This window comes from Bubalus kerabau, chromosome 6 (assembly GCF_029407905.1).
Source record: "Bubalus kerabau isolate K-KA32 ecotype Philippines breed swamp buffalo chromosome 6, PCC_UOA_SB_1v2, whole genome shotgun sequence".
Lineage (NCBI taxonomy): Eukaryota > Metazoa > Chordata > Mammalia > Artiodactyla > Bovidae > Bubalus > Bubalus kerabau.
The window spans coordinates 29,472,722-29,488,516 of NC_073629.1; the positions used below are offsets into that span (position 1 = coordinate 29,472,722).

The window sequence follows — 15,795 nt, forward strand, 5'->3', positions numbered from 1 at the left end:
GAAAAATAATAATTATATTATGTCATAGAGAAGCATAAGACTGGAAATATCAAGAAAACTTTTAACTGTAGGCAGTTTTATTAAAAATGCAATATATGTGCAAAAGATACACATAATTCATTCAAACCCTAGTATTAAGTGATATACAGTATATGGATCTTAATACCTTTCTAAAGTATTAAATTTTCTGAATCTCAGAAAACATCATGTCCCAAGGTTTTGAATAAGGAATTATGAACTTGTATAATCAAAAGCTGATTTAGGGAAAGTGGTCAAATCTGAAAAGAAAAATTTGTGCTCTCTAGATAACACTAAAGCTCTCTGATGCATACGGCATTGTTTAAAGGAAATCTAGGCTTCCTCGGTGACTCAGAAGGTAAAAGAATCTGCCTGCAAGTCAGGAGACCCAGGTTCAATTCCTGGGTCGGGAAGATCCCCTGGAGAAGGATCTTCTACCCACTCCAGTATTCTTGAGTGGAGAATTCCTTGGACAGAGTAGATTGGCAGGCGATATAGTTCATGGGGTCACAAAGAGTCAGACACAACAGAGCAACTAATACTTCAACACTTTCACAGAGGAAATCTAACACATGGTAATTGTGAGGATTATATAACTGAATCACCATAAAGTCCTTAGAATACTGACAGGTGCAGAGTAAGCACTTAATAAACATCAGTATTACTGTCAATACTGATAGCAATTATGATATAATTCTTTCTACAGACCAGGTGTTAGAGACGGTTATGCTGCTATGCTGTGTTGCTAAGTCACTTCAATAGTGTCCGACTCTGTGGGACCCCATGTTCCACCAAGCTCCTCTATCCATGGGATTCTCCAGGCAAAAATACTGGAATGGGTTGCCATGCCCTCCTCCAGGGCATCTTCTCGATCCAGGGATCCATACTGTGTCTCTAAAGTCTCCTGCATTGGCAGGCAGGCTCTTTACCACTAGCGTCACCTGGGAAGCCCCATAGAAGCATAAAGCAAGTATATCTTCCAAAGTTTGATTTCCCAGGTCAGGAAAAAGTGGGGAAGGACAAGATAGACAGAGCAGAGAACGGTAATAGGAAAAACCTTCCACAGGATAGCACAATAAGAGGTAGAATTCAAAAGTGTTGATTAAGTACTTTTGTGCCTTTTGAATAGACCTAAAAAGTCTTCTTCCAGATTTCATTAGGAACAGATTGCATGAGTGTAGCAAAAAAAGAATTATAGAATTCGCCTAGATTGTCTCTCCTATGGGCCACTGACTGTTGTGTATACTTAGCATGTCACCTTTGCATAAGGTAAACGTCCTATAAAGCTGTGATTCAGATGGTGAGGGAAAGTGTAGGAGAGCACTATTTGCATGGAATTGTGGTTTTAGTAAAAGAATATATTAAAATATTGTTTGCAAATTCTGCAACAGTGGCCAGCCGTATTATCTATAGGAGGTATGGTAGGCAGATTTTCTTCCAGAATATGCTGAGAATACAAAGGTAAAAAGTCAATTCTCCTCTCCAACCCCCTTCTCTGACCTCTCACTACTGCCATGGCACTCTTGCCCTTTCACTGGGCTCCTAATTCTGTTATTACCTTCAACTATTTATAAGAGTTTGAACTCTTTCTCCCATTAGAATATAAACTCCCTAAGGGTCAAGACCTTGTGTCATTCTCTGCTGTATTTCCAGACACCAAACAGTGCCTGAAACAAGACTTTTCAAAAATATTTACAGTAATAATCAATGGAAAAGAACAAAGCTTGACACACAAGCTTGTGATATAATAGCACAACTCATTGCTGTTCTAGTTAAATTTATTTTCAATTAATAATTGAGCTAAACTAGAAAAAAATAGGTAAGCAGACAATGACTCTACCTCACACCCATTAAAATGGCTATTGAAGAAAACATAAAATAACAAGTGTATGCAAAGATGTGAAGAAATTGAAACCCTTATGTACTGTTGGTAAAAATGTAAAATGATGCAGCCACTGTGGCAAACAGTTTGGTCATTCCTCAAAAATTTAAAAATAGAATTAACCATGTCCCCATTCCACTTCTGGATATACACTCAAAAGAATTTAAAGGAGGGATTCAAACAGATATTTATACATGTATTCATAACAGCATTATTCACAACAGCAAAAAGATGAAGGCTCCCCAAGGGTCCATCAGTAGCTGTCATTGTTGAGTCATGTCCAAGTCTTTGTGATCCCACAGATTGTAGCCCACCAGGCTCCTCTGTCCATGGGATTCTCCAGGCAAGAATAATGGAGTGGGTTGCCAGTTCCTCCTCCATGGGATCTTCGTGATCCAGGGATAGAACATGAAGTCTCCTGCACTGGCCAGCAGATTCTTTACCACTGAGCCACCATGGAAGCCTGTACATATGCACACACATATATATGAATATTAGTCAGTCTTAACAAGAAAGGAATTTCTGCTTGCATGGATGAACCTTGAGGACATTATGCCAAGTGAAATAAGCCATTCACAAAAATGACAATTATGTTTTCTATGATTCCACTTGTATGAGGTATCTAATGTAGTTAAATTCATAGAGACAGAAAATAGAGGAGTGGCTGCCAAGGGCTGGGAGGAAGGCAGAATAAGGAGTTAAAGTCTAATGCTGTTGTGTTTAGTTGCTAAGTAGCTTTCCACTCTTTGCAACCCCATGGACTGCAGCACACCAGGTTTTCTAGTCCTTCACTATCTCCCAGAGTTTGCTCAAATTCATTGTATCAGTGAAGCTATTCAACCATCTTATCCTCTGTCACCCCCTTCTCCTCCCGCCCTCAACCCTTCTGAGCATCAGTCTTTTTCAGTGAATCGGTTCTTAGCATCAGGTGGCCAAAGTACTTGAGCTTAGGCTTCATCATCAGTCCTTCCAATGAATAGTCAGGGCTGATTTCCTTTAGGATTGACTGATTTGATCTCCTTGCAGTCCAAGAGACTGTTAAGACTTCAGTTTTGCAAAATGAAAAGAATTCTGCAGATGAATGGTAGTGATGACTGCACAACAACTTGAATGTACTTAATACTATTGGTTAAGATGATAAATTTAAAGCGTGTTTACCACATTAAAAGAAAAAAAATATTAAACGGTGATAAGAGCAATCCACATCAATCAAAACCAGTAGGAACAGGGGAAACTCAAGACTAGCCCAGCCTTAACACAACTTGACCACCAGGCAGTGGAAACAGGAAACCAAAGGCGTGGCAAGGGCAGGCCTCTGGGGCTCTTGCACAGGGCGAGGATGCGGGGAAGCCGCAGGTTAAAGACGGTCAGCACCACCGAGGCTGCCACTGCGCAAGCGCACATCGCGGGTGCCGCCGAGGCTCCTTTTAAACGTACCCGGAAGTGACGTCTGTAAAGCTGAGACTCGCTCAGGGACGCGCTGAGTCCTTGGCACTGGTGAGCGGTGTTCTGACTGCGGTCCTGGGGCCGCTATGAGCTGCACCATCGAGAAGATTCTGACAGACGCTAAGACTCTACTGGAGAGGCTGAGGGAGCACGATGCGGCCGCCGAGTCACTAGTGGATCAGTCGGCGGCTCTGCACCGGCGGGTAGCCGCTATGCGGGAGGCGGGGACAGCGCTTCCGGACCAGGTCAGGCAGAGGGTACGGGCCCGTGCCCTCGGGTTTCTGGGCACTTGAGGGGTGGAGGATGAGGTGAAGTGCAAACTCGGCTTGGAGGCTTTTTTCTGGTCCCAGAGGGTGGCTGTGAGACCTTTCTGTGGGGTCGGGGCTGCCAGTGCTGTCCTGGAGTTCTGCCTCCTTCCTCTTCAGTTGCGTCTGCGGCTGTTATGTTTACGGCGCGATTAGTTTGTCTCTTGTTTGTCCAGTATCAAGAGGATGCATCCGATATAAAGGACATGTCCAAATACAAACCTCACATTCTGCTGTCCCAAGAGAATACACAGATTAGAGACTTGCAGCAGGAAAACAGAGGTTAGTCAGGCCTTTTTGTGTGTAATGATTTTCTCATATCCAGTGATATTTCAAAAGTTCTTGCAAAAATGACAAGTCACAAAAGTGCACATGCTGTGGTGGTGATTTAGTCACTAAGTCGTGTCCGACTCTTGCGACCCCATGGACTGTAGCCTGCCAGGCTCCTCTGTCTGTGGGATTCTCCAGGCAAGAATAATGGAGTGGGTTGCCATAGCCTGTGATGACCCAGTAGCAGTAAAGTTTATTACATTACTCTTTTCAAGGTCATCTGACTGATTTTGTATTTAAACGCAGCTTATCCAAGAGGTGCTTAGTAGAGTTGAATTATTATTGTATGGCTTGTTAGGTGTCTGGAGACTAAGGGTTGCATAATGGAAGAGTTAATATCCTCAAGGGCTTAAGATTTAATGTTTAAATATTAATTGAAATAAACATTAAAGCTAGGATTGAAGGGATTTTTATGTTCTTATGCAAGGTGGAAGAGCTAAAGTTAATCCTTGGGTGTGTATTCTTGGGCTTGGTGAATAGATTGTTAATGATAGTAGTATGAATAGTTATTTGTATATAAATTTACAGAGGGCCTTCACATATATCATGCAATACATATATGTATTCTCATATGTTCATTTTGAAGTAGACAAGCCAGGTTTTTATTATTACAAGGCAGATAAGAAATAGGCTCAGAGAGGTTACATGATTTAAGAGTAGTAATCTAGTAATTCACAGAATTGAACTTAAACTCATGTCTTCTGATGCCACATCCCATGTTGATTCTACCAGATTTTGCTGCTGCTGCCTGGAAAGATATTTTTTTGCATAGACCATGACTGTTGAGTTTTGTGGACTTAAACGCCAATTTACATCTTTGGGTTCATAATACTTCACGCATGTCATAAAATCCAGCTGTTTGAGTTTGGCTTTAGGAGGTATCTCAGACATCACTGCCAAGTTATTTTGTTTTTTTGATAGAGCTATGGGTTTCCTTGGAGGAACACCAGGATGCTTTGGAACTCATCATGAGCAAATACCGAAAACAGATGTTACAATTAATGGTTGCTAAAAAAGCAGCGGATGCTGAACCGGTCCTGAAAGCTCACCAGTCTCACTCTGCAGTAAGAAACTTTGATGGATAAATTCTAAATGAATTCAAGTCTTGACGTTGTTTTAGATCATGTGCTTGCTTTTGAAGTAAGCTTGTTTTCCTTTCATGTTTACCACATTTGCTGTAGGTTTTAGTATAGCTTTGTAAAAATATGAGTAGAAAAACGGGGGTAAAGGGCCTTTTATCTGAGTAAGACTCAAGTTCATCCCTCCACTAAGATCTCTCTTCAAGATGTTAATGAACACTTAGTTTTTCCACTGAACAATGTCAGTTAGCGTTAAAGTGAAAATGAAAGTCACTCAGTCATGTCTGATTCTTTGGGACCCCAAGGACTGTACAGTTCATGGAATTCTCCAGGCCAGAATACTGGAGTGGGTAATCTTTCCCTTTTCCAGGGTATCTTCCCAATCTAGGGATTGAACCCAGGTCTCCTGGATTGCAGCCAGATCCTTTACCAGCTGAGCCACAAGGGAAGCCTGTTAGTATTAAAGGTATTCGGTAAATACTTGAGTTGTTATTATGGTATGTTTCACTAAACTGTAAGCTCCTTGCTTGTAAGGAGCATGAATTTATCTTTTATCCCTAACATAGTACTTGGCACATAGCAGGGGAGTCAGTATACATAGCATCATACTGTGTTGTTAGGAGAGAGAAGTACGGTTTAAAAAAAAAAAAAGGGCGTAGTTTCTATACTCTTGTTGCTTATGGCTTAATTTGGGAGATGCAGTAATTTTCTTAAGTTTGTAGAGTGCTTTAGAGTTGTCTTTGTACGTTTGCATGTACTATATCATTTAATCCTAAATTAATAGATTGACACCTCACTATTTGCTGCAGTGGAGTTTATGGAAGATAAGTTTCATCTGAGATTCCATTGAAAGCATTTTAATGAATTTAACTAACTAAGGTCATAGGGAACAGGGATCGTTTAAATATGTGAATGACTTTCATCTGTGATCCAAAGGAGAAAAACCTGATCCTTGAAGAAGACAGAATTTAGCTTATATGAAAAGCCTGCTAAGAGGTATGTCCAAAGATAGAATAAGGTACCTTGGAATGTGGCAAGCTTCCTGCCAATAAAAGTATTTAAATTTAAGTTAAACAGCCATTTAGAGATAGCGTCCAATATGTAGTGGATGATTAGACTAGAGTCAATCTTCTGAAAATGAATTATCTGTGAATATCACAAGATAAGTTAATTATGGCTTTACCTCTGAGGACTTAGATTGTAGTGAAATTACTATAACCTCTGTACCACAGATTAAATGAATTTTTAACATCATAATACACATGGTCTCGTGACCTTCATATCTGCTAAAAAAATGACTTTTTCACTTTCTTATTCTGAATATCTTCACAGGAAATTGAGAATCAGATAGACAGAATCTGTGAAATGGGAGAAGTGATGAGGAAAGCAGTTCAAATGGATGATGACCAATTTTGTAAGATTCAGGAAAAACTAGCGCAATTAGAGGTAAGATTATTGCTGTTTTAGGTTCATAATATCTTAGGGAGTTTTCAGAGTCTGAAAGGTATGCCATCATTGTATATCACTGCAGTGTATTGATGTTTCCTCTGTGGTCTGATTTAAAATTAAAACATCCTCCATACCCTTTTGAAGAAAGGAAATGTAATCAGAAGCAAACAATGAAAATGCTTATTGGCTAGAAATTGATATATCATACTGAGAGGGTAAAGGGAGTGGAAAGGACAGATTACATGTGAGCTAAAGTCCCTCATTTGCTGTAAAAAAGAACTCAAATAGATACTGTTTAAACTTGATGATCAGGAAATAGCAGTACAAGACATATTATGTAGAATTATGGAAGTAAACACCTAAAGAAATAGATAAAAATATTAAAAGTGGTTGCCTTTGGGAAACAAAGCCAAGGGACTGAAGACTATTTTACAGGTCTTTTAGTTTTGATTTTTTTTTTTAATCAATTTTTATTTTAAAGTCTTGATTTTGTTTTAAAGCTGTTTTAATGTAATGTTTTGATTAAAATGGGAATAATTTACAAAGAAAGGCCTGGAGTGTTAGTGTGCCCATACAGTTGTTAAAGAGAAACATTACAATAGATGATATGAATGTTACACTTATTACAAATTCTGCCATGGGCCCTTGGAAAATTACCAGAGAGAAAAAGACAGGGTCCCTCCTCAGAGTCTAATGATAGCAATAAAACTAATAAATTTTTTTGGTATGAAATGGTATGTAAATGCTAGGAGAGAGATACAGGGTATGTCTTGGTGAAACCTGAAAATGCTGTGGTTTACCAGAATTTCCTGCAGAGAGAATAAGGATGAAGAGTGCAAACTGCCGTATCTGGAAATCAAAGGGAGTGGCAAAGACCCAATTAGGATAGGAGTTAGTTAAAATGATAGAATGACCTTGTCTATGCCATCCCTAATTTACTTCAGTTATGGAAACAGCCCTAAGGAAATGTGAGTCAAGTCTTACTTAATACTTTAAGTGGAAAAAATGTGGGCATCAGATTGAGACCAGCAATACCACATGCAGGTTATCTGACTATGGGCAGGTTTTTGGACTTTTGGGAGCCAGTGTCCTCATCGCAAGAGAACATGGATGTAAACAATGGTGCCTCCCCTGCATACTGTATGAAATAATATATGTAAGACACCCATGTGGAACCTGGCTGTGTGCCCAGTAATTATTTTCCCGCTTTCCTTCCTTTCTCCAAAACTAGGACATGTAGGAGAGAAGGTTAAGCAGAATGAAAATGTTATTATGAATTTGAAAGACAGAAGAAACAATAGTAAAACTTGTGGGAACCATAAAGATTTTGACAAGCAGTGAATTCCTCCAGTGGAGCGGGACCCTGTTTTTTTCATGTGTAGTCTTAACACGTGGCATGTGGAAATTACTCAGTAAATGTTTTTTAACTGAATAAATAAGCAGAGTTTTAGGAACTTCTCAGTTCTTTTGTTTCTTTAAAACTTTTAAAAGTAAAATAATATACTTTCTGTTTCAAGCCTCAAACAATGCGTTCTGATACAGTTTGACAGAATACCTGAAATGAACATACATTTTTTTTTTATTTTCCAGCTTGAAAATAAGGAACTTCGAGAATTATTGTCCATCAGCAGTGAGTCTCTTCAGGTCAGGAAGGAAAGCTCAGTGGACACTGCTTCCCAAGCCATCAAATAATTCAACTTCTGAATAATGCCTGGAGGTTGTTTATCAAGGAAGGAAGTTATTAACGCTATTCGAGTATTGTGCGTTCATTGTCTTGCCTCAGACTAGATTTAATGTTGATTAAATGTATCAAGTGGCAGTTTACAATTTGCAGTCAAAAGTGGCTGTCCACAAAATAGTTTTAAGGTGTGTTAGTAAAAGTACACACTGAGTTTCACTATTCCTTTCTGTAAGAGACTAATTTTCATTTCTGGGACCTTGATTTATATAAACTGTGTTTTCAGTTCATTTTTGTTCTTTCATATCTCTGAAACTTATAGCATTTTGTTATAAGCCAGCAGTTTTATTTTATATCAGATTATAAATTGCAATTCTAAAAAATCTTAAACACAGATTATCTTTTTAAGTCTATTTGGCATAAACCTGGATTTTTTTCCATTTGAGAAAAATAATACAACTCCACAGAAGTTGATTGGCACATTCTCTAATTTGTAACATAGATTCTCTAATTTGTAACATCATTCACCTTTTATGAAGTTTTAAGTCTCTCTGGTGCTAAGAGTTGGCACCTTATAGCCAGGTGTCTTTACTCTTGAGAGAACCTATTGCTAGTCCCCACAAAATATACTTGAAAGTAAGTCAGCTGTTTTTGTCCAGTGTTAGTATAATCATCGTATTGTTCAAAGAATGTTGAAAAATTTGTCCTGTGTATGTGTATGCACATACATGTGCTTAGTTCAGATGCTGAAAGTAAATTTTATTTATTCTGTTTGATATTATTAGTCAGTTCTTCAGTTTTGTCCTACTTGGAAATCTTCAACTTGGATGGTTTATCCAGTGTGAAGAATATATAATAGGTTTATTCACATCATAGTTAAAGGTACTACATTCTACTGTTTAATTTATATATAACTTGTAATTAAGAACCATCACTTGTTTGGATGTCTTTCATCACTGGTACTAGTAGTTGGCTTTTTTTTTAGATCCACTTTTCACAAGGAAGCAAAGTTTTATCACTTAATGAGAGTTTATTTCATTTCTAAAAGCTGTGTTGAGAGTCAAATGCTAAGTGATCAGCTAGGCTCACTCGTCATTTTATTCCCCATCTCAGTTTACTCATATTTCAAATTTATAAATTACTCATGTAATACTATCAATTTAGGTTTGCCCCCAAATAATTGAAATAATGAATGCTAAATCTGTCAATATTTCCCAGTTACCCTAAGCATTATACTGCATGGGACAGACACATCATTAGAAAGATTTTTGTTAGTGCTTTGAGTGGTGTAAACTTTCTTTTGTAACACCATAAAGAATTAACACCAATTAAAACAACAGAATTTATCCAAGATATCCTAAAAGCATCTGATCCCAGTAATACTAACAGACTTTGCCTACAGTGGTAGGCTGTAACGAATTGGTATATGTCATTTTTTAATTTGTCAAATTTCTATTCAGAGTCTTGCAAACAATTTGAAAAACATTTCCACCCAAAGTGTGGATGTTCTTATCTCATTTCCTAAGAGTATGTAAATTTTTAGTCTGATCATTTGCCTTGAAGTGTATGCCCTAAGTGCCACCGTGTCGCACAGTTCCATTCAGGAGGCAGAAATATGCCATTTGTTAGCTGCCATGGCCAATTTTTGGTGAAAATGATAAATCAAATGACCCACTAAAATACAACATAGTGTCCTTTTATCTGCTCTATGTCCCTTTAGAGATGTTTGTAGAATTCCTTACATCTCAGATATCAGGATAAATCTAAATGCTAACTTTTCCTTTGACAAATCAAAAACTTGAAGCTTGAGTCTCAACAGTTCTCAAGACCCTATATAATATTGAGCCTAGCTGGTGTTAATACTATGAAAATAGTGTGTAGTTAAAGAGGAGAAAGAATGTTCTTGACTTTGGTTTGTGTATGAAAGTTTACTTTGCAGTTGATGAAGGAACTTGACTGGTTTCCAAATTTTAGTACAAACTTACCTTTTCTAATAGAAATCTCATTTTGAGAATAACAGCTAATATAACTCAGTAATGAGTCGAATTATTAGAAAGTGCAAAGGTTTATTTTTCACTTATATAGCAAACTGTCAATTAGGGCTTGTCATAAATACTTCCTAATTATCACATTATAGTTAGTATAACCAAAAATAGTTATTTCTGAAATGGTGTTAGAGATGTCCTCATAGTTAGAAATCGTAAGTTACATGATTACAAGTCAAAATGTAAAATTAAAACAGTTTGGAAGTATCTTGAAAATTAAGTATTATTGATACCTACCTTTATTGTGTGTTAGTCATTAGTTATGTCTGACTCTTTGTGACCCCATTGACTATAGCCTGCCAAGCTCCTCTGTCCAAGCTCCTCTATCATATTGCTATCATATGCATAATTTGATTCAAACATTGAAAGTCTGTTTCAGTGTTCCTCAAATGTGGTTCACTGACTTAAAATAGAAGTTGGGGGATGGAATCTAGGAATTTGTATTTTAATAATCATCCCAGATAACTTCTAAGGACATTAGTTTGAGAATGTCAAACTACTTGACAAAAAAATTGAGTGTTTTCAAAGAAAAATCTGGTAGAGGAGGCAAATGTGATAAATAAAAGGATGTATTGAGTTCAAAGGAGGAACTATTTACAACTTGAGAATCCTGTAGAGACAAAATAATGCTGAATGCTGAAGAAGCTGAAGTTGAACGGTTCTATGAAGACCTACAAGACCTTCTAGGACTAACACCCAAAAAAGATGTCCTTTTCATTATAGGAAACTGGAATGCAAAAGTAGGAAGTCAAGAAACACCTGGAGTAACAGGCAAATTTGGTCTTGGAGTACAGAGTGAAGCAGAGCAAAGGCTAATAGAGTTTTGCCAAGAGAACGCACTAGTCATAGCAAATGCCCTCTTCCAACAACACAGGAGCAGACTCTACACATAGGCATCACCAGATGGTCAGTACTGAAATCAGCTTGATTATATTGTTTGCACCAAAGATGGAGAAGCTCTATACAGCAAAAACAAGACTGGGAGCCAACTGTGGCTCAGACCATGAACTCCTTATTGCCAAATTCAGACTTAAGTTGAAGAAAATAGGGAAAACCACTAGACCATTCAGGTATGACATAAATCAAATCCCTTATGATTATACAGTGAAAGTGAGAAATCGATTCAAGAGATTAGATCTGATAGAGTGCCTGAAGAAATATGGATGGAGGTTCATGACATTGTACAGAAGGCGGGGATCAAGACCATCCCCAAGAAAAAGAAAGGCAAAATAGTTGTCTGAGGAGACCTTACAAATAGCTGTGAAAAGAAGAGAAGTGAGAGGCAAAGGAATAAAGGAAAGATACACCCATTTGAATGCAGAGTTCCAAAGAATAGCAAGGAGAGATAAAGCCTTCCTCAGTGATCAATGCAGAGAAATGGAGGAAAACAATCCAATGGGAAAGACTAGAGATCTCTTCAAGAAAATTAGAGATACCAAGGGAACATTTCATGCAAAATGGGCACAATAAAGGACAGAAGTGATACAGACCTAACAGAAGCAGAAGATATTAAGAAGAGATGGCAAGAATACACTGAAGAACTATAGAAAAAAGATCTTCATGATCCAGATAATCACAATGATACGAACACTCACCTAGAGCCAGACATCCTGGAATGCGAAGTCAAGTGAGCCTTAGAAAGCACGACTACAACAAAGCTAATGGAGGTGATAGAATTCCAGATGAGCTATTTCAAATCCTAAAAGATGATGCTGTGAAAGTGCTGCACTCAATATACCAGCAAATTTGGAAAACTCAGCAGTGACCACAGGACTGGAAAACATCAGTTTTCATTCCAATCCCAAAGAAAAGCAATGCCAAAGAATATTCAAACTACTGCACAATGCACTCGTCTCATACACTAGTAAAGTAATGCTCAAAATTCTCCAAGCCTGGCTTCAACAGTACGTGAACCGTGAACTTCCAGATGTTCAAGCTGGATTTAGAAAAGGCAGAGGAACCAGAGATCAAATTGCCAACATCCGCTGGATCATTGAAAAAGCAAGAGAGTTCCAGAAAAACATCTATTTCTGCTGCATTGACTATGCCAAAGCCTTTAATTGCGTGGATCACAACAAACTGTGGAAAATTCTTCAAGAGATGGAAATACCAGACCACCTGACCTACCTCTTGAGAAATCTGTATGCAGGTCAGGAAGCAACAGTTAGAACTGGACATGGAACAACAGACTGGTTCCAAATAGGAAAAGGATTACATCAAGACTGTATGTTGTTACCCTGCTTATTTAACTTATATGCAGAGTACAACACGAGAAACACTGGGCTGGAGAAAGCACCAGCTGGAATCAAGATTGCTGGGAGAAAAATCAATAAACTCAGATATGCAGATGACACCACCCTTATGGCAGAAAGTGAAGAAGAACTAAAGAGCCTCTTGATAAAAGTGAAAGAGGAGAGTGGAAAAAGTTGGCTTAAAACTCAACATTCAGAAAACGAAGATCATGGCATCTGGTCCCATCACTTCATGGGAAATAGATGGGGAAACAGTGACAGACTATATTTTCAGGGGCTCCAAAATCACTGCAGATGGTGATTGCAGCCATGAAATTAAAAGACGCTTACTCCTTGGAAGGCAAGTTATGACCAACCTAGACAGCATCTTAAAAAGCAGAGACATTACTGTGCCAACAAAGCTCTATCTAGTCAAAGCTATGGTTTTTCCAGTAGTCATGTATGGATGTGAGAGGTGGACTATAAATAAAACTGAGTGCTGAAGAATTGATGCTTTTGAACTGTGGTGTTGGAGAAGACTCTTGAGAGTCCCTTAGACTGCAAGGAGATCAAAGCAGTCCATCCTAAAGGAAATCAGCCCTGAGTATTCATTGGAAGGACTGATGTTGAAGCTGAAACTCCAATACTTTGGCCACCTGATGCAAAGAACTGAGTCATTGGAAAAGACCTGGATGCTGGGAAAGACAGAGAAGGCAATGGCAACCCACTCCAGTACTCTTGCCTGGAAAATCCCATGGACGGAGGAGCCTGGTAGGCTGTAGTCCATGGGGTCACAAAGAGTCGGACACTTACTGAGCGACTTCACTTTCACTTTCATGCATTGGAGAAGGAAATGGCAACCCACTCCAGTGTTCTTGCCTGGAGAATCCCAGGGACGGCAGAGCCTGGTGGGCTGCCATCTGTGGGGTCGCACAGTCGGACACGACTGAAGCGACTTAGCAGCAGCAGCAGCAGTTGGGAAAGATTGAAGGCAGGAGGACAAAGGGACGACAGAGGATGAGATGGTTGGATGGCATCACTGACTTAATGGACATGTGTTTGAGAGAACTCCAGGAGTTGTTGATAGACAGGGTGGCCTGTCGTGCTGCAGTCCATGGGGTCGCAAAGAGATGCAACTGAGCGACTGAACTGAACTGAGAGACAAAAATAAGTAGGAGAACTAGAAAGCTGGGTCCTTTCTAGTTATTGTAAAATCTCCATTTCCAGTTGTACTTCATTTTACAGATACGCAGGTACACAAGGAGGTTATTCAAACAGAAACCAAGATTCAAATGCAGACTTGAAACATTCTTAACCATTAAGATTCCTTTAAATGCCCAATACTCTTCAGAATTCAAGTGGTTCTTGATAAGCAAAATCTACTTTTATTAATAGCGCAAAAGATACACCACAGCCCACATATTAGAAAATATCATGAATTTAATAATTGAAGCCTGGAGAAGGAAATAGCAACCCACTGCATTACCCTTGCCTGGAAAATTCCATGGATGAAGGAGCCTGGTGGGCTATAGTCCATGGGGTCGCAAGGAGTCAGACATGACTTAGCAACTTCACTATCACTTTAACTAATGAGACCTAATTGTCATCTGTTTTCCAGTGTGTGCGTGCAACTGAAAGGAACAGTGTTTAATCAGTGCTTAGCAATACTAACTACATACAGGAAATGTGTGGTTCTGTCTTTCAAATCTGCCTCATTAGCATGTTTTTCATCTTTCATGCTATTTTCATGTTGCAAGAAGGTTGCTGCTGTGCCAGAAGTCATGTCCATGTTTGAAAGCAGGAAAAAAAGGAGGGGGGAAATAGCCTATGCCAGCTATACCTATTCTCCTTTATAAGGAAAAGCAAAGCTTCCCCAGAAATCCAGAGTTTCTTTTGTCTTATTTGCCTGACCTGTTAAATTGTTAACTTCTAACAGCAAAGGAGGCTGGGTACATAGCGGCCCCAGATAAAATCAGTATTCTGTTAGGAAAGAGTATTAAGAAAGCAGCTAACGACAGTCTTTACACTGAATAGTTTTTAACCATTGTGTTGATGTTGAATGGCCAAGGAATGGGCTGCAGAAGATACCTGTCATCTCTCTTCTGGCTGCCCATTATCCTAACTCATACTATGGTTAGGGAACCTATCACCTAATGAGGCAGGACCTTACTCCCTCCTGACAAATTCTAAAGTGTCAGATACTTGTTTTCCCAGCCTCTTTGCAGCCAGGGAAGACACCTCTGCCTTAAAAGTTCGTGATAGAAAGAGGGAGAGCTGTGCAGACATCTTTGAGTAAAGGCAGTGATATACAACACCGGCTTCTACATCCAGCTCCACAGGAAGCAACAAAAAAATAGCCGCACTGACAACACTCAGTATCCAGTGTCAGCAAAGCCCATGGTATAAGCTGCAGTGTCTGCCCAGCAGTGGAGACGGTGGGGTCTTCACTGAAGCTATTATTTGAAGTGATTATAGAGGTTGTAGAGCCTCTAAATCTGGTTTTCAGGGTATCCAGAGATCCTGAGGATTACTTATTAGCTTTTACTAATGTCACTTTTTGTTAAAATTAACCTGAATTGACTATAATTAAGACTGGAACCCTGACTGATAAAAGAAGCATAGTTTAAAAAGCAACCTTTTGAATATAAATTTTGTCCACACTTTATGCATAATTTTACACTTAATGTTTTAATGTAATTTTTTACTTACAAAAGGATGTGACATGCATATAAATTATCAAGCATAATAATTCATCTCCTAATTTAGGAAATAGAACACTACCCATTTGTTACATTTATTTATTTGAGCTCCTCTCCTGTCTCTATCCCTCTGCTCCATCTTTTTAATAGCTTTGTCACATGTAGAAAGACCTGAAACATGTATCTCACCCTGAAGTGACATTTTTAGTTTCATTCCTTTTTGACCTTTATGATGGTATCAGACTATAGTAGCCTATGGGGATTTTATTTTTTTTCACTCTTCGTTATGTTTCTAAGATTCATGGTGTTGTGTATAGTTGTCATTCATTTTCATTGATGTATAAGATTTAATCATGTGACTACAGTATATTTTGAAGGGGTACATACATATAAAATAAAATTGTACATTTTTTAAAAAATCCTTGATACTGTCTCCTACTTTATAATTCTCCCTCCATATACCTTACTGATATTATACACATTTTACTATAAGCAAATATATTTCATATTCTGTAGTTATTTCACTTGCAGTTGTCTCATGTCAACTTTCAAGGTGAATTACGGAGTATTATTCACTAATATGCATAGTGGAAAGCAGATGATGCTTTTTTTCTGTCGCTCTTCAAGAGTGCT

At 38.5% G+C, this 15,795-nt stretch overlaps 1 protein-coding gene across 1 annotated transcript; it reads left to right on the top strand.

Moving 5' to 3' along the window:
• Nucleotides 1-3,311: 3,311 nt before the first annotated feature.
• On the top strand, nt 3,312-15,569 carry SIKE1 (suppressor of IKBKE 1). Its single transcript, XM_055584647.1, has 5 exons — nt 3,312-3,591; nt 3,828-3,933; nt 4,903-5,045; nt 6,393-6,506; nt 8,100-15,569. Exons 1-5 carry the CDS (start codon nt 3,433-3,435, stop codon nt 8,199-8,201), a joined length of 624 nt encoding a protein of 207 aa, XP_055440622.1. The 5' UTR covers nt 3,312-3,432; the 3' UTR covers nt 8,202-15,569.
• Nucleotides 15,570-15,795: the final 226 nt, after the last annotated feature.

Coding starts and splice junctions, on each gene's coding strand:
- SIKE1 (XM_055584647.1), top strand. CDS start 3,433: ATGAGCTGCACCATCGAGAAGATTCTGACAGACGCTAAGACTCTACTG. Junction 3,934..4,902: donor CTTGCAGCAGGAAAACAGAG/GTTAGTCAGGCC, acceptor TTTTTTTGATAG/AGCTATGGGTTTCCTTGGAG. Junction 6,507..8,099: donor AAAAACTAGCGCAATTAGAG/GTAAGATTATTG, acceptor TTTATTTTCCAG/CTTGAAAATAAGGAACTTCG.